The sequence below is a fragment of the Hemiscyllium ocellatum genome, chromosome 3, assembly GCF_020745735.1.
Source record: "Hemiscyllium ocellatum isolate sHemOce1 chromosome 3, sHemOce1.pat.X.cur, whole genome shotgun sequence".
Classification (NCBI taxonomy): Eukaryota; Metazoa; Chordata; class Chondrichthyes; order Orectolobiformes; family Hemiscylliidae; genus Hemiscyllium; species Hemiscyllium ocellatum.
The window spans coordinates 1,899,822-1,921,781 of record NC_083403.1 but is presented as its reverse complement, the minus strand read 5'-3'; the positions used below and the strand labels follow the sequence as shown (position 1 = coordinate 1,921,781).

General features: G+C 58.4%; 1 protein-coding gene across 1 annotated transcript in view; it reads left to right on the top strand.

The window, feature by feature from the left end:
* Positions 1-6,430: 6,430 nt before the first annotated feature.
* Positions 6,431-21,960, top strand: part of cmtr1 (cap methyltransferase 1) — a 28,687-nt gene continuing 13,157 nt past the window's right edge. The window contains exons 1-8 of the mRNA XM_060855370.1: positions 6,431-6,705; positions 7,450-7,604; positions 8,327-8,485; positions 16,751-16,843; positions 17,397-17,468; positions 17,927-18,021; positions 18,538-18,610; positions 20,580-20,778. Of these exons, the coding sequence (XP_060711353.1) occupies positions 6,576-6,705; positions 7,450-7,604; positions 8,327-8,485; positions 16,751-16,843; positions 17,397-17,468; positions 17,927-18,021; positions 18,538-18,610; positions 20,580-20,778 (976 nt within the window). The 5' untranslated portion in view covers positions 6,431-6,575. The remainder of the gene's footprint in view (positions 6,706-7,449; positions 7,605-8,326; positions 8,486-16,750; positions 16,844-17,396; positions 17,469-17,926; positions 18,022-18,537; positions 18,611-20,579; positions 20,779-21,960) is intronic.

The window sequence follows — 21,960 nt, the reverse complement described above, 5'->3', positions numbered from 1 at the left end:
TTCCCGAGGGATTCCGGCCGCCCGGCCGTCCCTTTCACCCTGACAGGAGTGTACTCGTTATCCCATTCCGGAGGGATTCCCGCTGCCCGGCCGTCCCTTTCACCCTGACAGGAGCGTACTCGTTATCCCATTCCCGAGGGATTCCCGCCGCCCGGCCGTCCCTTTCACCCTGACAGGAGTGTACCCGTTATCCCATTCCCGAGGGATTCCCGCCGCCCGGCCGTCCCTTTCACCCTGACAGGAGTGTACCCGTTATCCCATTCCTGAGGGATTCCCGCCGTCCGGCCGTCCCTTTCACCCTGACAGGAGTGTACCCGTTATCCCATTCCCGAGGGATTCCCGCCGTCCGGCCGTCCCTTTCACCCTGACAGGAGTGTACCCGTTATCCCATTCCCGAGGGATTCCCGCCGTCCGGCCGTCCCTTTCACCCTGACAGGAGTGTACTCGTTATCCCATTCCCGAGGGATTCCCGCCGTCCGGCCGTCCCTTTCACCCTGACAGGAGCGTACTCGTTATCCCATTCCCGAGGGATTCCCGCCGTCCGGCCGTCCCTTTCACCCTGACAGGAGCGTACCCGTTATCCCATTCCCGAGGGATTCCCGCCGTCCGGCCGTCCCTTTCACCCTGACAGGAGTGTACCCGTTATCCCATTCCCGAGGGATTCCCGCCGCCCGGCCGTCCCTTTCACCCTGACAGGAGTGTACCCGTTATCCCATTCCCGAGGGATTCCCGCCGTCCGGCCGTCCCTTTCACCCTGACAGGAGTGTACTCGTTATCCCAGTCCCGAGGGATTCCCGCCGTCCGGCCGTCCCTTTCACCCTGACAGGAGTGTACTCGTTATCCCAGTCCCGAGGGATTCCCGCCGTCCGGCCGTCCCTTTCACCCTGACAGGAGTGTACTCGTTATCCCATTCCCGAGGGATTCCCGCCGTCCGGCCGTCCCTTTCACCCTGACAGGAGTGTACTCGTTATCCCACTCCCGAGGGATTCCCGCCGCCCGGCCGTCCCTTTCACCCTGACAGGAGTGTACTCGTTATCCCACTCCCGAGGGATTCCCGCCGTCCGGCCGTCCCTTTCACCCTGACAGGAGTGTACTCGTTATCCCACTCCCGAGGGATTCCCGCCGTCCGGCCGTCCCTTTCACCCTGACAGGAGTGTACTCGTTATCCCATTCCCGAGGGATTCCCGCCGTCCGGCCGTCCCTTTCACCCTGACAGGAGTGTACTCGTTATCCCAGTCCCGAGGGATTCCCGCCGTCCGGCCGTCCCTTTCACCCTGACAGGAGTGTACTCGTTATCCCACTCCCGAGGGATTCCCGCCGTCCGGCCGTCCCTTTCACCCTGACAGGAGTGTACTCGTTATCCCACTCCCGAGGGATTCCCGCCGCCCGGCCGTCCCTTTCACCCTGACAGGAGTGTACTCGTTATCCCACTCCCGAGGGATTCCCGCCGTCCGGCCGTCCCTTTCACCCTGACAGGAGTGTACTCGTTATCCCACTCCCGAGGGATTCCCGCCGTCCGGCCGTCCCTTTCACCCTGACAGGAGTGTACTCGTTATCCCACTCCCGAGGGATTCCCGCCGTCCGGCCGTCCCTTTCACCCTGACAGGAGTGTACTCGTTATCCCACTCCCGAGGGATTCCCGCCGACCGGCCGTCCCTTTCACCCTGACAGGAGTGTACTCGTTATCCCACTCCCGAGGGATTCCCGCTGCCCGGCCGTCCCTTTCACCCTGACAGGAGTGTACCCGTTATCCCATTCCTGAGGGATTCCCGCCGTCCGGCCGTCCCTTTCACCCTGACAGGAGCGTACTCGTTATCCCATTCCCGAGGGATTCCCGCCGTCCAGCCGTCCCTTTCACCCTGACAGGAGTGTACCCGTTATCCCATTCCCGAGGGATTCCCGCCGCCCGGCCGTCCCTTTCACCCTGACAGGAGTGTACTCGTTATCCCATTCCCGAGGGATTCCCGCTGCCCGGCCGTCCCTTTCACCCTGACAGGAGTGTACCCGTTATCCCATTCCTGAGGGATTCCCGCCGCCCGGCCGTCCCTTTCACCCTGACAGGAGTGTACCCGTTATCCCATTCCTGAGGGATTCCCGCTGCCCGGCCGTCCCTTTCACCCTGACAGGAGTGTACCCGTTATCCCATTCCCGAGGGATTCCCGCTGCCCGGCCGTCCCTTTCACCCTGACAGGAGTGTACTCGTTATCCCATTCCTGAGGGATTCCCGCTGCCCGGCCGTCCCTTTCACCCTGACAGGAGTGTACCCGTTATCCCATTCCCGAGGGATTCCCGCCGTCCGGCCGTCCCTTTCACCCTGACAGGAGTGTACCCGTTATCCCATTCCTGAGGGATTCCCGCTGCCCGGCCGTCCCTTTCACCCTGACAGGAGTGTACCCGTTATCCCATTCCCGAGGGATTCCCGCCGTCCGGCCGTCCCTTTCACCCTGACAGGAGTGTACCCGTTATCCCATTCCCGAGGGATTCCCGCTGCCCGGCCGTCCCTTTCACCCTGACAGGTGTACCCGTTATCCCATTCCTGAGGGATTCCCGCTGCCCGGCCGTCCCTTTCATCCTGACAGGAGTGTACCCGTTATCCCATTCCCGAGGGATTCCCGCTGCCCGGCCGTCCCTTTCACCCTGACAGGAGTGTACTCGTTATCCCATTCCTGAGGGATTCCCGCTGCCCGGCCGTCCCTTTCACCCTGACAGGAGTGTACCCGTTATCCCATTCCCGAGGGATTCCCGCCGTCCGGCCGTCCCTTTCACCCTGACAGGAGTGTACCCGTTATCCCATTCCTGAGGGATTCCCGCTGCCCGGCCGTCCCTTTCACCCTGACAGGAGTGTACCCGTTATCCCACTCCCGAGGGATTCCCGCCGTCCGGCCGTCCCTTTCACCCTGACAGGAGTGTACCCGTTATCCCATTCCTGAGGGATTCCCGCTGTCCGGCCGTCCCTTTCACCCTGACAGGAGTGTACCCGTTATCCCATTCCCGAGGGATTCCCGCTGCCCGGCCGTCCCTTTCACCCTGACAGGAGTGTACCCGTTATCCCATTCCTGAGGGATTCCCGCCGCCCGGCCGTCCCTTTCACCCTGACAGGAGTGTACCCGTTATCCCATTCCTGAGGGATTCCCGCCGTCCGGCCGTCCCTTTCACCCTGACAGGAGTGTACCCGTTATCCCATTCCTGAGGGATTCCCGCCGTCCGGCCGTCCCTTTCACCCTGACAGGAGTGTACCCGTTATCCCATTCCCGAGGGATTCCCGCCGTCCGGCCGTCCCTTTCACCCTGACAGGAGTGTACTCGTAATCCCATTCCCGAGGGATTCCCGCCGTCCGGCCGTCCCTTTCACCCTGACAGGAGCGTACTCGTTATCCCATTCCCGAGGGATTCCCGCCGTCCGGCCGTCCCTTTCACCCTGACAGGAGCGTACCCGTTATCCCATTCCCGAGGGATTCCCGCCGTCCGGCCGTCCCTTCCACCCTGACAGGAGCGTACCCGTTATCCCATTCCCGAGGGATTCCCGCCGCCCGGCCGTCCCTTTCACCCTGACAGGAGCGTACCCGTTATCCCATTCCCGAGGGATTCCCGCCGTCCGGCCGTCCCTTTCACCCTGACAGGAGTGTACTCGTTATCCCAGTCCCGAGGGATTCCCGCCGTCCGGCCGTCCCTTTCACCCTGACAGGAGTGTACTCGTTATCCCAGTCCCGAGGGATTCCCGCCGTCCGGCCGTCCCTTTCACCCTGACAGGAGTGTACTCGTTATCCCATTCCCGAGGGATTCCCGCCGTCCGGCCGTCCCTTTCACCCTGACAGGAGTGTACTCGTTATCCCACTCCCGAGGGATTCCCGCCGTCCGGCCGTCCCTTTCACCCTGACAGGAGTGTACTCGTTATCCCACTCCCGAGGGATTCCCGCCGTCCGGCCGTCCCTTTCACCCTGACAGGAGTGTACTCGTTATCCCATTCCCGAGGGATTCCCGCCGTCCGGCCGTCCCTTTCACCCTGACAGGAGTGTACTCGTTATCCCAGTCCCAAGGGATTCCCGCCGTCCGGCCGTCCCTTTCACCCTGACAGGAGTGTACTCGTTATCCCACTCCCGAGGGATTCCCGCCGTCCGGCCGTCCCTTTCACCCTGACAGGAGTGTACTCGTTATCCCACTCCCGAGGGATTCCCGCCGCCCGGCCGTCCCTTTCACCCTGACAGGAGTGTACTCGTTATCCCACTCCCGAGGGATTCCCGCCGTCCGGCCGTCCCTTTCACCCTGACAGGAGTGTACTCGTTATCCCACTCCCGAGGGATTCCCGCCGTCCGGCCGTCCCTTTCACCCTGACAGGAGTGTACTCGTTATCCCACTCCCGAGGGATTCCCGCCGTCCGGCCGTCCCTTTCACCCTGACAGGAGTGTACCCGTTATCCCACTCCCGAGGGATTCCCGCCGTCCGGCCGTCCCTTTCACCCTGACAGGATTGTACTCGTTATCCCATTCCCGAAGGATTCCCGCCGCCCGGCCGTCCCTTTCACCCTGACAGGAGTGTACCCGTTATCCCATTCCCGAGGGATTCCCGCCGCCCGGCCGTCCCTTTCACCCTGACAGGAGTGTACCCGTTATCCCATTCCCGAGGGATTCCCGCCGCCCGGCCGTCCCTTTCACCCTGACAGGAGTGTACCCGTTATCCCATTCCCGAGGGATTCCCGCCGCCCGGCCGTCCCTTTCACCCTGACAGGAGTGTACCCGTTATCCCATTCCCGAGGGATTCCCGCCGCCCGGCCGTCCCTTTCACCCTGACAGGAGTGTACCCGTTATCCCATTCCCGAGGGATTCCCGCCGCCCGGCCGTCCCTTTCACCCTGACAGGAGTGTACCCGTTATCCCATTCCCGAGGGATTCCCGCCGTCCGGCCGTCCCTTTCACCCTGACAGGAGTGTACCCGATATCCCATTCCCGAGGGATTCCCGCCGTCCGGCCGTCCCTTTCACCCTGACAGGAGTGTACCCGTTATCCCATTCCCGAGGGATTCCCGCCGCCCGGCCGTCCCTTTCACCCTGACAGGAGTGTACTCGTTATCCCATTCCCGAGGGATTCCCGCCGCCCGGCCGTCCCTTTCACCCTGACAGGAGTGTACTCGTTATCCCATTCCCGAGGGATTCCCGCCGCCCGGCCGTCCCTTTCACCCTGACAGGAGTGTACCCGTTATCCCGTTCCCGAGGGATTCCGGCCGTCCGGCCGTCCCTTTCACCCTGACAGGAGTGTACCCGTTATCCCATTCCCGAGGGATTCCCGCCGCCCGGCCGTCCCTTTCACCCTGACAGGAGTGTACTCGTTATCCCATTCCCGAGGGATTCCCGCCGCCCGGCCGTCCCTTTCACCCTGACAGGAGTGTACTCGTTATCCCATTCCCGAGGGATTCCCGCCGCCCGGCCGTCCCTTTCACCCTGACAGGAGTGTACTCGTTATCCCATTCCCGAGGGATTCCCGCCGCCCGTCCGTCCCTTTCACCCTGACAGGAGTGTACTCGTTATCCCATTCCTGAGGGATTCCCGCTGCCCGGCCGTCCCTTTCACCCTGACAGGAGTGTACCCGTTATCCCGTTCCCGAGGGATTCCGGCCGTCCGGCCGTCCCTTTCACCCTGACAGGAGTGTACCCGTTATCCCATTCCTGAGGGATTCCCGCCGCCCGGCCGTCCCTTTCACCCTGACAGGAGTGTACCCGTTATCCCATTCCTGAGGGATTCCCGCCGCCCGGCTGTGAACAGCTGCCCTCCGTGAGGTGTGGGAACCTTCCTGCATGGTGTCCGTCCATCCATGACCACCGTCGGTCTCACAATGTACCGTGTCATGGGGCGTCCTGCCCACAGTGTGTGAGGTAGACAACATGGGCCAAGCCACATGGTATCTGCCATGTGTGTGGTACATGGTGTTCCCACACGGGATGGGGCATGTTCACGCCAATCAGTCCGCACCGGTTGCCATGGCTGCGGTTGTAATGGCACCGGTTGCCATGGCTGCGGTTGTAATGGCACCGGTTGCCATGGCTGCGGTTGCTATGGCAGCGGTTGTAATGGCAGTGGTTGTTATGGCAGTGGCTGCTCTGGCAGTGGTTGCTATGGCAGCGGTTGCTATGGCAGCAGGCGTTTGATGGATGGGCGTGGTCTGAGGGGTCCTGTTGAGAGGGAGTGGGGCGGGGTTAGAGGGGGCGTGGTTTGATTTGTGGGCGTGGTCTGAGGGGTCCTGTTGAGAGGGAGTGGGGCGGGATTGGAGGGGGCGGGGTCTGATGGGGGGCGTGGTCTGAGGGGTCCCGTGGAGAGGGAGTTGGGCGGGGTTAGAGGAGGCGGGGTTTAATGAATGGGCGTAGTCTGAGGTGTCCCGTTGAGAGGGAATGGGGCGGGGTTTGATGGATGGGCGGGGCGTTGAGGGTCAGAGGTGAATGGGCGGTGCTTGCGCATGCGCATGCGCGCTGCTGTTCCCCCTGCCCGGAGCCTGCGGCCTGTTCCCGGGAGCGGGAGAGCGGTGACAGGCCCCGTGTCCCGGCCCCAGCCCCAAGGGGAGAGCCCCCCCACCCTCACCCCGCCCCGACCATGAAGCGGCGAGCCCCGGGCTCTGTCCCGGACCTGGGGCCCCCCTGCAGCCGGAGGAGGATTGAGGAGCTCGGACTGAACCTCAGCTCAACCTCCGAGGAGGAGGCCGCGGCTCCGGACAGAGGCCGGGGTGAGGGAGGGCAGGGGGCAGGGGGCAGGGGGCAGGGGCCGGGGTCAGGGCCAGGGCCGGTGGTCAGGGGAGAGGGGGCAGTGGACTGGGGGTCGGGGGTCGGGGGTCAGGGGAGAGGGGGCAGTGGACTGGGGGTCGGGGGTCGGAGGTTAGGGGAGAGGGGGCAGGGGTCAGGGATCAGGGGTCAGGGGAGAGGGGGCAGTGGACTGGGGGTCGGGGATCAGGGGCCGGGGGTCAGGGGTGAGGGGGAGTCCAGCGAAGGGTCACCAGGCTGATTCCCGGGATGGCAGGACTGACACTGGGTGGAGCGGGTCTGTACTGACTGGGATTGAGGAGGACAGGGGGGAGGTCAGATAGAAACATATAACATCCTGATGGGACTGGGCAGGCGAGCTGCAGGAAGAATGTTCCCGAGGGTGGGGAAGCCCCCAGGGTAACAATAACGGGGAAAGCCGTCCAGGACTGAGCTGGGGAAGAACGTCTTCACTCAGAGATTGGGAACCTGTGGAATTCGCTCCCACAGGAAGCTGTTGGGGGCAGTTGGTCAGATTCAGGAGGGAGCTGGGTATGACCCTGTGGTGAAAGGGGAATGGGGAGATGGTGGGAATGGGATAGGAAGATGGTCAGCCACGATCATATTGAATGGTAGCTCAGGCTGGAGGTTTGGGTGTTTCTGTGTAATGATTGGGAAGAGCTGTAAGTGTAATTTGGTTCTGTTTCCTCTCCCTCTCCCCTTCCTGTCAGAAAGGGACAGCAGTGATGATGCAGACAGTGACAATGATGGGTATCGGCCCGTGTTTGGGGCTGTTAGTGATGGATGTGTGCCCCCGACTGATCCATCGACAGACACTCTGTCCAACAAGTACTCCATGTACAACAGCGTCTCTCAGAAACTGATGGTAAGCTGTCCCATGTAACAGACATCCCCCGTCCCTCCATCCCCCGTCCCTCCATCCCCCGTCCCTCCATCCCCACGGTGACGGTGACAGTGACGGGGAGCTCCCGGCTGGCTGTGCTGGTTTTTCTGTGTCAGGGGATCGGCTGTGTGAGATGGCAGGGTGTTTCACTCGGTGTCTGCCTGTGGTGTGCCATCCCTGAAGACCAGGATCTGGCTGCTCAGTCACTGCCTCTCCTCCAGCTGTGGAACACTCTCAATGGGCACTGTATCCATTGAAGGGTGTGTGTCCCGGGATGATCCGTTACTAACAGGATGGTCGGGAGCAGCGGTCTGTACCCTTGACATGGAATTCCAGGATTTCAATCCAATGGAGCTCTGAGAGGCACCCTCCCCAGTTTATACATGGTGTCTCTCCCCCCCCCCCCCCCCCCCCCCCCCCCCCCCCCCCCCCCGGGGTACGGGGAGCTGGGAGGCACTGTGTCCCCCACCCACTGGGATAGACATGGTGTCCCCTGGGGTAGAGGGAGCTGGGAGGCACTGTGACCCCCACCCGCTGGGATAGACATGGTGCCCCCTGGGGTAATGGGGAGCTCGGAGACACTGTGCTGGCCCCGGGGATAGACACTCTCTCATCCCCCCCACTGCCTTTCCCTGGCCTCCTGGTTCTGGGGCAGTGGGGAGTTACTGTGTGCTGTGAGTAATGCTGTGTGCTCTCCTGTCCAGGTGAAGATGGGTTACCGTGAAGGGGAAGGTCTGGGGAAATTTGGCCAGGGGCGGAAGGAGATCGTCGAGGCCTCGTTACAGCGAGGACGCAGAGGGCTCGGACTCAAAATCAAAGGCTTTGATGGAGACCTGGATGTGGATTGGCACGAAGAGACCGAGGTAAGAACAATGTCACATACCTGCACAGCTTGGCACTGTGGGGGAAACCGGAGCGCCCGGAGGAAACCCACGCAGACACGGGGGAATGGACAAACTCCACACTGTCAGTCGCCCGAGGCTGGGATCGAACCCAGGTCCCTGGCGCTGGGAGGCAGCTGTGCTAACCACTGAGTCACCGTGTCACCTTCACTCCTACAGCCAATTATCTTCCACTTCAGGGCTGACCAGCCAATGTCTGGCAAGTTACCCATCTCCCCCCCGGATTATCACTGTCTCCGGACAGGGGGTGAGGTGGGAGTGGATCCCAGGATTATCTCTGTCTCTGGGCAGGGGGTGAGGTGAGAGTGGATCCCAGGATTATCTCTGTCTCTGGGCAGGGGGTGAGGTGAGAGTGGATCCCAGGATTATCACTGTCTCTCTGAGCAGGGGGTGGGGTGAGAGTGGATCCCAGGATTATCACTGTCTCCGGGCAGGGGGTGGGGTGAGAGTGGATCCCAGGATTATCACTGTCTCTCTGAGCAGGGGGTGGGGTGAGAGTGGATCCCAGGATTATCACTGTCTCCGGGCAGGGGGTGAGGTGAGAGTGGATCCCAGGATTATCACTGTCTCTCCGGGCAGGGGGTGGGGTGAGAGTGGATCCCAGGATTATCTCTGTCTCTGGGCAGGGGGTGGGGTGGGAGTGGATCCCAGGATTATCTCTGTCTCTGGGCAGGGGGTGGGGTGAGAGTGGATCCCAGGATTATCTCTGTCTCTGGGCAGGGGGTGAGGTGAGAGTGGATCCCAGGATTATCACTGTCTCTCTGGGCAGGGGGTGAGGTTGAAAGCGAGTGTGGGTCAGTTGGAAGGAAAAGTGTGAGGTGCTCAGTGTGAGGAATGATCTGCCGGGGCGGGGTGGGTGGTCCATTAACAATGTGGACGGGATGATTGGGCCGATAGGAATGGATGGGGTGGGGAGGTAGAGCGATCTGGACCATGTGCAGGCAGATGGACCCTGTGTGGAATGGCGTCATGGTTCGGACCGACAGGATGGTTAAAGGGCCCGTTGCTGTTTTGTGTTGTGTTTGTGGATCACTGTGTTGTAAGATTGCTGACAGAGCTGCTGGGTCTGTTCCCACCCTGACAGCCCAGGAAGCAAGTGGAAACCCACCTCCAGCCTCACCCCAAAAATAACCCTGAGACAAACCAGCCAGATTACCCCCCCCCCCCAATACAGAACACCCATTTTAGAGAAGGTTTCTCGCTCAGGTGGTAAGATTGCTGACTGAGCTGGTGGCTCTGTTCCCAGACGTTTCGTCACCACGCTGGGGAACATCATCAGTGAGCCTCTGGGGAAGTGCTGGTGTTAGTGACCCACTTTCTCTGTCTGTGTCTTGGTCTGTTGTGGTGCTTGATATCGTTTCCAGTTCGGTTTCTCACAGGTTGGTAAATGGGGTCCAAATCGATGGGTTTGTTGATGGCGTTCCGGTTTGAATGCCTCTCGGAATTCCCGTGTGTGTCCCTGTTTAGCCTGCCCCAGGATGGATGGGTCGGACTGGTGTCCCTCTCCATGTGTGGTAGGATACTCACGAGAGCTGGTCATGTCTTTCGGTGGCCAGTTGGTGTCGGTGTATCCTGGTGGTGTGTTTCCTGTCTGTCTGTCTGTCTGATGTGGTGTTTGGGACAGTCCCTGCAGGGGATTCGGTCAATGACATTGGTCTTGCTGGTTGTTGGTACAGGGGCCTTGAGGGTCATCAGGAGCTGGTTCAATGTGGTGGGAGGGGTGTGAGTTCCGATGATGCCAAGGGGCTGGAGTAGACTGGTCACCATCTCAGGGATGTGGTGATGTATGGTGGTGTGGCGAGAGTCTCTGGGTGTGTTCTGTCTGCCTGTTTGGCTCTGTGGTTTAAGAATCGGTGGACTGGGCTTATGCCCGAAACGTTGATTCTCCTGCTCCTCGGATGCTGTGTTTTTCCAGCACCACATTTTTCAACTCTGGTCTCCAGCATCTGCAGACCTCAGTATCTCGGTGTTTCTTGGGAACCTGTTGTTGTTGAATCCGCTGCTGCTGCTCATGGTTCCCTGGCTGCTGCAGTGTGTTGTGGCCTGTTTAAACATGTTGTGATACAGCTCCGTTTGTGGGTGTGGGGATGATTGCCTACTCTCTCTCATTCCTGATGAAGGGCTTATGCTCGAAACGTCGAATTCTCTATTCCTGAGATGCTGCCTGGCCTGCTGTGCTTTGACCAGCAACACATTTGCAGCTGTGATCTCCAGCATCTGCAGACCTCATTTTTTACTCGATGATTGCTCCTGTGATTGGCTATCTGCTCTGTGTGTGTAAATGCTGGTCTGCAGTTCTCTGACATGTAGGAAGGGGAGAGTGTTGCTGCTCTCCTCCTCTTTGGAGAAATGTTGACGTCAGTGAGGATGTTCTTGATGGTATTGTAGGGTTCCTCCAATTTGTTCTGTTTTGTGATGCCAAAAGTGTCACCCACATAGTGGGCCCAAGGCTGGGGTTGGATTGTGGTGGGGGCAGTGTGTTCGAGTCTCTGTGTTACAGAATCCTGATATTAGTGACCCCGTGGATGTTCCATTGATTGGTTTGTCAGAAATAAGAGTGACGAACTTAGAGCATGGGACTATGATGTTGTGGCCATAACGGAGACGTGGGTTTCACTGGGGCAGGGATGGTTGCTGGGTGTTCCAGGGTTTAGAGCATTTAAAAAGATCAGGGAGGGTGGGGAAAGAGGAGGGGGTGTAGCATTGCTAATCAGAGAGTGCATCACAGCTACAGGAACGAAGGTTGTTGAGGGAGGTTTGCCTACTGAGTCAGTCTGGGTGGGGGTTAGGAACAGCCACCGCATTGGGGGTTTTCTACAGACCCCCTGATAGCAGTAGGGAGATTGAAGATCACGTAGGCAGGCAGATTGTGGAAAAATGCAGGTGTAGCAGGGTTGTTGGTATGGGTGATTTCAACTTTCCCAGTATCGACAGGAACCTCCTTGGTGCAGATGGTTTGGCTGGAGCCGTTCTGTCAGGTGTGTTCAGGAGGGTTTCCTTACTCAGTATGTAGACAGGCCGACGAGGGGAGAGGCCATTTTGGATTTGGTGCTCAGCAATGAGCTTTACGGGTGTCAGATCTCGCGGTGGGAGAACACTTTGGTGACAGTGATCACAAACGCGTCACGTTTATCATAGCCATGGAGAGGGAAAGGAGCAGTTACCGAGGGAAGATATTTAATTGGGTAAAAGGAAATTATGACGCTATTAGACAGGAGTTGGGAAGGACAGACTGGGAGCAATTGTTCTACAGAAAGGGCACAGCAGACATGTGGGAACTATTTAAGGAGCAGTTGTTGCGAGTGATGCACAAATTTGTTCCTCTGAGACAGGTAAGAAGGGGGAAGATTCAGGAACCTTGGATGATGAGAACAGAGGAGCTTCTCGGCAAAAGGAAGAAGACAGCTTACGGAAGATGGAGGAAGCAAGGATCTCGCACAGCTTTAGAGGATTACAGACTTGCCAAAAAGGAGCTCAGAAATGGACTGAGGAGAGCCAGGAAGGGAGACGAAAAAGGCTTGGCAAGAAGGATTAGGGAGAACCTAAAGACGTTTTAACTCATATGTGAGGAATAAGAGAATACTCAGTGAGCAGGTAGGGCCAATCAGGGATAGTGGAGGGAACTTGTGTGTGGAGTCTGAGCAGATCGGGGAAGCCCTAAATGAGTTATTTGCTTCAGTTTTCACCAAGGAAAGGGAACTTGTTGTGAATGAAAACTTTGAGGAGCTGGGATACAGGTTAGAACAGATCAGGACTGAGGAAGTTGTTGTGCTGGAAAATTTTGGAAAACATTAAGATTGATAAGTCCCCAGGGCCAGACCAGATTTATCCCAGGCTGCTCCGGGAAATGGGAAAGGAGGTTGCTAAGCCGCTGGTGAGGGTATGTGCCTCCTCACTCTCCAGGGGAGTCGTATCGGAGGATTGGAAGGAGGTGAATGTTGTTCCTCTTTTCAAGAAGGGTAATAGGGAAATCCCTGGCAATTACAGACCAGTCAGTCTTACAGCTGTGGTCAGCAAAGGTTTGGAAAGAATTCTGAGGGATAGGATTTAGGACGATTTGGTAAAGCATAGTGTGATTAAAGGCAGTCAGCACGGCTTTGTGAGGGGCAGGTCGTGCCTCACTAATCTTATTGAGTTCTTTGAGGAGGTGACAAGGCAGGACGACAAAGGTCGAGCAGTGGATGTGGTGTATATGGACTTCAGCAAGGCATTTGATAGGGTTCCCCATGGTAGGCTCATTCAGAAAGTCACAGCTGAAAATGTGTTGCTGGAAAAGCGCAACAGGTCAGGCAGCATCCAAGGAACAGGAAATTCGTCGTTTCGGGCATAAGCCCTTCATCAGCCCTCATTCATAAAGTCAGGGAGTATGGGATACAGGGAGATTTGGCTATCTGGATTCAGAATTGGCTGGCTGACAGAAGGCAGAGAGTGGTTGTAGATGGAAAGTATTCTGCCTGGAGGACAGTGTTGAGTGGGGTCCCACAGGGCTCTGTTCTTGGGCCTCTGCTCTTTGTAGTTTTTATAAATGACTTGGATGAGGAGATTGAGGGATGGGTGAGTAAATTTGCAGATGACACTAAGGTTGGAGGTGTCGTCGATAGTATCGAGGGCTACTGCAGGCTGCAGCGCGACATAGACAGGATGCAGAGCTGGGCTGAGAAATGGCTAATGGAGTTCAACCTGGATAAATGTGAAGTGATACATTTTGGAAGGTCAAACTTGAATGCTGAATATCGGATTAAAGACAGAATTCTTGCCAGTGTGGAGGAACAGAGGGGTCTGGGTGTGCAAGTACATAGATCCCTCAAAGTTGCCACCCAAGTGGATAGGGTTGTTAAGAAAGCATATGGTGTTTTGGCTTTCATTAACAGGGGGATTGAGTTTAAGGGCCACGAGGTTTTGCTGCAGCTCTACAAGTCCCTGGTGAGACCCCACTTGGAATATTGTGTCCAGTTCTGGTCGCCCTACTATAGGCAAGATACAGAGGCTTTGGAGAGGGTGCAAAGAAGGTTTAGCAGGATGCTGCCTGGACTGGAGGGCTTGCCTAATGAAGAAAGGTTGAATAAGCTCAGACTTTTCTCTCTGGAGAGAAGGAGGGAGAGAGGAGACCTGATCGAGGTGGACAAGGTAATGGGAGGCTTGGATAGAGTCAATAGCCAGAGACTTTTCCCCAGGGCAGGATTGACTGGGACGAGGGGTCATAGTTTGAAGATACTAGGAGGAAGGTATAAAGGAGATGTCAGAGGTAGGTTCTTTACACAGAGAGTTGTGAATGTATGGAATGTGTTGCCAGCGGTGGTGGTGGAAGCAGGGTCATTGGGGACAGTTAAGCGACTGCTGGACATGCACATGGAGAGCAGTGAGTTGAGGGGTGTGTAGGTTAGGTTATTTTATTTTACATGAGGATTAAATCTCGGCACAACGTTGTGGGCCGAAGGGCCTGTTCTGTGCTGTACTTTTCTATGTTTTATGCAGCAGTTTGGATTAGAAACTGGCTTTCTGAAAGGCAGCAGTGAGTGGTGGTTGATGGAAAATATTCAGCCTGGAGTCCGGTTACTAGTGGGTGTGCCACAAGGGTCTGTTTTGGGACCACTGCTGTTTGTCATTTTTATAAATGACTTAGACGCAGGCATAACATAGGTGGATGGATTAGTAAATTCGCAGACGACGCTAAAGTCGGTGCAGTAGTGGTCAGTGTGGAAGAATGTTTACAGGTTGCAGGGGACTTGGATAAACTGCAGAATCGGGCTGAGAGGTGGCAAATGGAGTTCAATGCAGCTAAATGTGAGGTGATGCCTTTGGGAAGAATAACAGGAAGGCAGAGTACTGGGTCGATGGAAAGATTCTTGGTAGTGTGGATGTGCAGAGGGATCTTGGGGTCCATGTACATAGATCCCTGAAAGTTGCCACCCAGGGGGATAGTGCTGTTAAGAAGCTATACGGTGTGTTAGGTTTTATTGGTAGAGGGATTGAGTTCCGGAGCCACAATATCATGCTGCAACTATACAAAATGCTAGTGCGGCCACACTTGGAATATTGTGTACAGTTCTGGTTGCCATATTTTGGGAAGGATGTGGGAGCATTGGAAAAGGTGCAGAGGAGATTTACCAGGATGTTGCCTGGTCTGGAGGGAAGGTCTTATGAGGAAAGGCTGAGAGACTTGGGTCTGTTCTCATTGGAGAGAAGAAGGTTAAGGGGGGATTTGATAGAGACATACAAGATGGTCAGGGGATTAGATAGGGGAGACAGGGAGAGTCTTTTTCCTAGGATGATGATGTCAGCTTGTACAAGGGGCATAACTACAAACTGAGGGATGGTAGATTTAAGACAGATGTCAGAGGCAGGTTCTTTACTCAGAGAGTGGTAAGGGTGTGGAATGCACTACCTGCTAATGTAGTCAACTCAGCCACATTAGGGAGATTTAAACAATCCTTGGATAAGCACATGGATGATGGTGGGATAGTGTAGGAGGATGGGCTTAGATTCGTTCACAGGTTGGCGCAACATTGAGGGCCGAAGGGCCTGTTCTGTGCTGGATTTGTGTTCTCCTGTTTGTCTGATGGTCTGCTGGGTTTCTTCTGTCAGCCCATTGTCTTCGATGGGGGGGAGGGGAGGGGGGGGTCCCTCAGTGCAGTCAACGAGTCCCTGTTGTCCACGTCCCTGAAGTTGTGGTTCACCCCTCCCAGCAGGACGGCTTTTTCCATGTCTGACAGGTTCTTGATCCAAGTCCCTGAATCGTCGGTGTTGTTGTTTTGTGTAATCCTGTCCAGTTGTTGTGGAAGGGCTAGTTTCTCCTTTGTTATGAGTGATTTGGATGTGAACATAAGAGGTACAGTTAGTACGTTTGCAGATGACACCAAAATTGGAGGGGTAGTGAACAGCGAAGAGGGTTCCCTCAGATTACAACAGGATCTTGACCAGATGGGCCAATGGGCTGAGAAGTGGCAGATGGAGTTTAATTCAGATAAATGCGATGTGCTGCATTTTGGGAAAGCAAATCTTAGCAGGACTTATACACTTAATGGTAAGGTCCTAGGGAGTGTTGCTGAACAAAGAGACCTTGGAGAGCAGGTTCATAGCTCCTTGAAAGTGGAGTCGCAGGTTGATAGGATAGTGAAGAAGGCGTTTGGTATGCTTTCCTTTATTGGTCAGAGTATTGAATACAGGAGTTGGGAGGTCATGTTGCGGCTGTACAGGACATTGGTTAGGCCACTGTTGGAATATTGTGGGCAATTCTGGTCTCCTTCCTATCAGAAAGATGTTGTGAAACTTGAAAGGGTTCAGAAAAGATTTACAAGGATGTTGCCAGAGTTGGAGGATCTGAGCTACAGGGAGAGGCTGAATAGGCTGGGGCTGTTTTCCCTGGAGCGTCGGAGGCTGAGGGGTGACCTTATAGAGGTTTACAAAATCATGAAGGGCATGGACCGAAGGGTTTGTTTCCATGCTATACATCTCGATGACACTTCGTCTTTGTCACCCCTCCCACCACACTGAACCAGCTCCTGATGACCCTCAAGGCCCCTGTACCAACAACCAGCAAGACCAATGTCATTGACCGAATCCCCTGCAGGGACTGTCCCAAACACCACATCAGACAGACAGACAGACAGACAGGAAACACACCGCCAGGGTACACCAACACCAACTGGCCACCGAAAGACACGACCAGCTCTCGTGAGTATCCTACCACACATGGAGAGGGACACCAGTCCGACCCATCCATCCTGGGGCAGGCTAAACAGGGACACACACGGGAATTCCGAGAGGCATTCAAACCGGAACGCCATCAACAAACCCATCGATTTGGACCCCATTTACCAACCTGTGAGAAACCGAACTGGAAACGATATCAAGCACCACAACAGACCAAGACACAGACAGAGAATGTGGGTCACTAACACCAGCACTTCCCCAGAGGCTCACTGATGATGTTCCCCAGCGTGGTGACAAAACGTCTGGGAACAGAGCCACCAGCTCAGTCAGCAATCTTACCACCTGAGCTAGAAACCTTCTCCAAACTGGGTGTTCTGTGTTGGGGGGGGGGGGGGGTAATCTGGCTGGTTTGTCTCAGGGTTATTTTTGGGGTGAGGCTGCAGGTGGGTTTCCACTTGGTCCCTGGGCTGTCAGGGTGGGCTGTAATTGTTGGTGATGGGTCACCACGGGGGGAGGGGAGGTCAGGGGGCATGGTGACGTACCTGCTTTGTAAAGAGATCTGTTTTGTTCCAGCCTAGTGCTTATGAGCAGGTGGAATGGTTTCCAGAATGTTCCTCTGAGATTCCGCCGCTGACAGAGCTGCGATCGTGGATGACTGTGGACAAGGTAAAGGCGGGGAGTGGCCTGGATTGTGCTCACTTTGAGAATTCACTGATCATTCAGTCACTGTGGAACTCACCTTTCCATTCTGTCTCTTCTGATATCCCCCTGCCCTGCCTCCACATGCAACTCTCCTACCGTCCCTCCACCCTCTCCCTCCCCACACAACTCTCCCCCTCTCCCTCCATCCACCCTCCCCACACCCCCCACCACACAACTCTCCCCCTCTCCCTCCCCACACAACTCTCCCCCTCTCCCTCCCCACACCCCCCCAACACACAACTCTCCCTCTCTCCCTCTATCCTCTCCCTCCCCACACCCCCACACACAACTCTCCCTCCACCCACTCCCTCCTCACACCCCCACACACACAACTCTCCTACCGTCCCTCCACCCTCTCCCTCCCTACACCCACACACACACAACTCTCCCCCTCTCCCTCCACCCTCTCCCTCCCCATCCCCATTGCACATTCCCCTCCCCTCAATCCTCTCGGCTCTGATCCTCGCTTCCCCCACCTCCCCCCCACCCCCACCCCCACCTTCCCACCTCCCCCCAGCGGAAGATGGAAATCGAGGATGAGACGGAATTCTGTGACCAAACCCTTCTCAGCAACGTCCTGCGCTGCAAGGTCAGTCTGAGGGGGGAGGGGGACAGTGTGTGTCCCCCTGCTGTCCCTCTCCCCGGGGAGGGGCAGTCTGATGGGGGAGGGGGACAGTGTGACACCTCCCACTGCCCCTCTCCCAGGGACGTCAGTCTGAGGGAACAGTGTGCTCCTCTCCCCGGGGGGGGGGGGTTTGGGTGTAGGGGGAGGGGGACAGTGTGCCCCTCTCCCTGGGGTGGGAGGGGGGGGTCAGGTGTAGGGGGAGGGGGACAGTGTGCCCCTCTCCCCGGGGGGGGGGGGGGTCAGGTGTAGGGGGAGGGGGACAGTGTGCCCCTTTCCCCGGGGGGGAGGGTTTGAGTGTGGGGGTGGGGGTCGGGTGTAGGGGGGGTGGGGGTCGGGTGTAGGGGGGGTTGGGGGGTCAGGTGTCTGTGTTCCTGTAGCTGGTGCCTGTCTGACTCTGCTGTCCGTGTGTGTGTGTGTTACAGAGTGTGTTTGATGAGTTGGAGGGTGAGGAGATGCGCCGGGCCCGGACTCGCTCCAACCCTTACGAGACCATCCGCGGAGTGTTCTTCCTGAACAGGTACCCGCTCTCGGCTTGTGGCAAACAGCGACTTGGTCCAGGGTCTCTGGGTGGAAAGGGGTGGGATCCTGCAAAGCTACGATTGCCTGTGCTCTCAGGGCCACGTGTCTGACCCAGACACCCAGGGCGGTCATTTCCATCTCCCCCTGCGTGGTGAGGTGTTAACCCCACTGGGGTTCGTCCCAGTCTGACACTGAGGGAAATCTGCTAGCCTACATGTGACTCCAGCCCCATAGCAATGTGGGTTACCCCGAACTGCCCTCTGGGTAGTTAGGGGTGGACAGTAAACGCTGGCCTAGCCAGTGCTCCCCCCTCATCCCATGGATGACTGAATGTTCCCATGTTGTCTCAATACCAATGTGCTGAAACTGTCCCCTGAAGGAGATGAATGGGCCAGGTCAGTGCCAGGATGGGCTGGCCCTGTCACTGGGTGAATCCTGCTGGGGGCTGGGCTGGGGTGGGGTGGGGGAGTGCTGGGCTTCCCCTCTCTCACTCCAGCTGTTGGTTCTCTTTCAGAGCTGCGATGAAGATGGCCAACATTGACCATGTGTTTGACAGCATGTTCACCAACCCGCGGGATTCGCTCGGAGTGAGTATAGCCCTGTTCCCATTGGCCACAAGACCTGGCCTTCACGGGCCTGTTAGTCACAGTGACAGGACCTGAGCCAGTGTCAGCCGCACACTGAGTCTATCTCCGTCCGGCACTCCCACCCCTCGTCTGCAGCCTCACCGTGACGATGTGCCTGTCTCCCCTAGCCCACTCCACAAGCCCCTACCCCCCCCCCCTCACCTCTCCACACCCCTCTCCCACTTCTCTAATCCCCTTCCCCATCTTCCCACACCCTCAGTCCCCTCCACCCTGTGCCTGAGTACCCCTTGCTTCACCTCCAACCATCTCTCTTCATTCCCCCCCCCCCCCCCCCACTGCGGTTTGCTGCATCACCCCAGCCCATCAGACCGGAATGGGAGGAGCTGTGGTCCCAACACTGACACTTCCCATGGAACTCCACCAGCCACCAGCTGCCATCCTTTATCCCCCACTCTCTGCCTTCTGTCAGTCAGCCAATCCCCTCTCTCCACGCCAGGGCCTTGCCCCTAACACCATGGACCCTTATCTTATTTTGATGCCTTCTCAAATCTAAATAGATCAGGTGCCCTGGCTCTCCTTTGTCTAACTTTCTCATTCCCTGCTCAGAGAGTCAGGCCAGACCTCCCCTCGATGAAGCCGTCCTGACTCAGCCCTACTTTCTCGATTTCCTCATAATCGACTCCAAAATCCTCCTAATGACCAGGGTCAGGCCGGCCCAGAATATCCTGTCCTCTGCCTCCCTCCTCCCTTACACAGAGCTGTTGTGTTAGCTGTTTCCCAGTCCTCTGAGACTATCCCTGACTCCTGTCATTCCAGAACCATCACCAACAATGCCTGTCCAACCCCGGCTCGGTGAGGGGGGGGACACTGTCCCCCTCCCCCTACATCCGCTGAACTGGAGTTCCTCAAGCAGCCAATGCTTCCTGCAGCTGTGGTGACCCTGAGCTAGAAGGGGCACTGTGAACAGCACACCACCCCGGACAACCTCGGTTCCTACATTATTCTGCAGTTCATTGAGGTTTTAAAACTTTCCCGCAGTTTCCCTGCGTTTGTAATCTGTCGATATGTCCCCTCTTCACCTTCCCAATGTTCCCGAGAATAGTCAGATTAGCATCTGTTGTCAGTTACAGGTTTACCTGTGACTTCACTCTTTCCGGATGGGATGTGGGATGTGGGATGTGGGATGTGGGATGTGGGATGTGGGATGTGGGATGTGGGATGTGGGATGCTGGGGTGGGCAAGGTCAGAGGTCACACAGCGCTGGGTTATGGTCATACTCAGAGAGATGTACAGTGTGGAAACGCACCCTTTGGGCCGACCTCCAACAGGCTTATTTCAAATGACAACCTTTCAGAGCGCAACCGCCACGCCATTCCCCCTGCTCCCTCCCCCTCCCCCCTCCCACCCCCACTCCCTCCCCCCCTCCCACCCCCACTCCCTCCCCCCCCTCCCACCCCCACTCCCTCCCCCCTCCCACCCCCACTCCCTCCCCCCTCCCACCCCCACTCCCACCCCCACTCCCTCCCCCCCTCCCACCCCCACTCCCTCCCCCACTCCCTCCCCCCTCCCACCCCCACTCCCTCCCCCTGCTCCCACCCCCACTCCCTCCCCCCTCTCCCACCCCCACTCCCTCCCCCCTCCCTCCCCCTGCTCCCACCCCCACTCCCTCCCCACCCCAACCCCCACTCCCTCCCCCTCCCCCCCTCCCCCTCTCCCCGCCTCAACCCCCACTCCCTCCCCCTCTCCCTGCTCCAACCCCCTCCCCCTCCCCCTCCCCCTCTCCCCGCCCCAACCCCCGCCCCCTCCCCCTCTCCCTGCCCCAACCCCCGCCCCCTCCCCCTCTCCCTGCCCGGAACCCCACTCCCCCTCCCCCTCCCGGTCCCACCTTTCCGTGCCTCTGTGCCCCCCTCCTGCTCTCTGTGCCCCCCCCCCCCCAGTGTGACACTGTGTGTGTGCTGCGTTCCCACAGAAGCCCTTGCTGCGGGATAAGGACACTGAGCTGCTATACTTTGCGGATGTGTGTGCTGGGCCTGGGGGATTCTCGGAGTACGTCCTCTGGAGGAAGCGATGGCATGCCAAGGGCTTCGGGATGACTCTGAAAGGACCCAACGATTTCAAAATGGAGGACTTCTTTGCTGCATCAAGTGAACTCTTTGAGCCGTATTATGGTGAGACCGGGGCATCGCTCAGTACCATTTCCCCCCCCACCACAACAGGAGGGGGGATCCTCGCCCTGCTCCCCACCCTCACCACCCACCCTCGCACTGCTGTCCCCCTCACCTACCACCCACCCTCGCCCTGCTCCCCCCCCTCGCCCTGCTCCCCCCTCACCACCCACCCACCCTCGCCCTGCTCCCCTCCCTCACCTACCACCCACCCTCGCCCTGCTCCCCCCCCCCCCCCACCTACCACCCACCCACCCTCGGCCTGCTCCCCTCCCTCACCTACCACCCACCCTCGCCCTGCTCCCCCCCCCTCACCTACCACCCACCCTCGGCCTGCTCCCCCCCCCACCTCTCACCTACCACCCCCCCGCGGCTTGCTGCCCTCCTCACCTACCACCCACCCTCGGCCTGCTCCCCTCCTCACCACCCACGCACCCTCGCCCTGCTCCCCCCCTCACCTACCACCCACCCTCACCCTACACACCCCTCACCTACCACCCACCCTCGCCCTGCCCTCCTCACCTCCCACCCACCCTCGGCCTGCTCCCCCCCCTCACTTACCACCCACCCTCGCCCTGCTCCCACCCCCCCTCACCACCCACCCACCCTCGGCCTGCTCCCCCCCCTCACCTACCACCCACCCTCGCCCTGCTCCCGCCCTCACCTACCACCCACCCTCGCCCTGCGCGCCCCCCTCACCTACCACCCACCCTCCGCCTGCTCCCCACCTCTTTCCCGCCCACCCTCGCCCTGCTCCCCCCCTCACCTACCACCCACCCTCGCCCTGCTCCCCCCCTCGCCTACCACCCACCCTCCGCCTGCTCCCCACCTCTTTCCCGCCCACCCTCGCCCTGCTCCCCCCCTCACCTACCACCCACCCTCGCCCTGCTCCCCCCCTCGCCCTACTCCCCCCACCACCACTCACCCACCCTCGCCCTGCTCCCCCCTCACCTACCGCCCACCCTCGCCCTGCTCCCCCCCCACCTACCACCCATCCTCTCCCTGCTCCCCCCCTCACCTACCACCCACCCTCGCCCTGCTCCCCCCCCCCCCCACCTACCACCCACCCTCGCCCTGCTCCCCCCCTCACCTACCACCCACCCTCGGCTTGCTGCCTTCCTCACCTACCACCCACCATCGCCCTGCTCCCCCCCTCACCTACCACCCACCCTCGCCCTGCTCACC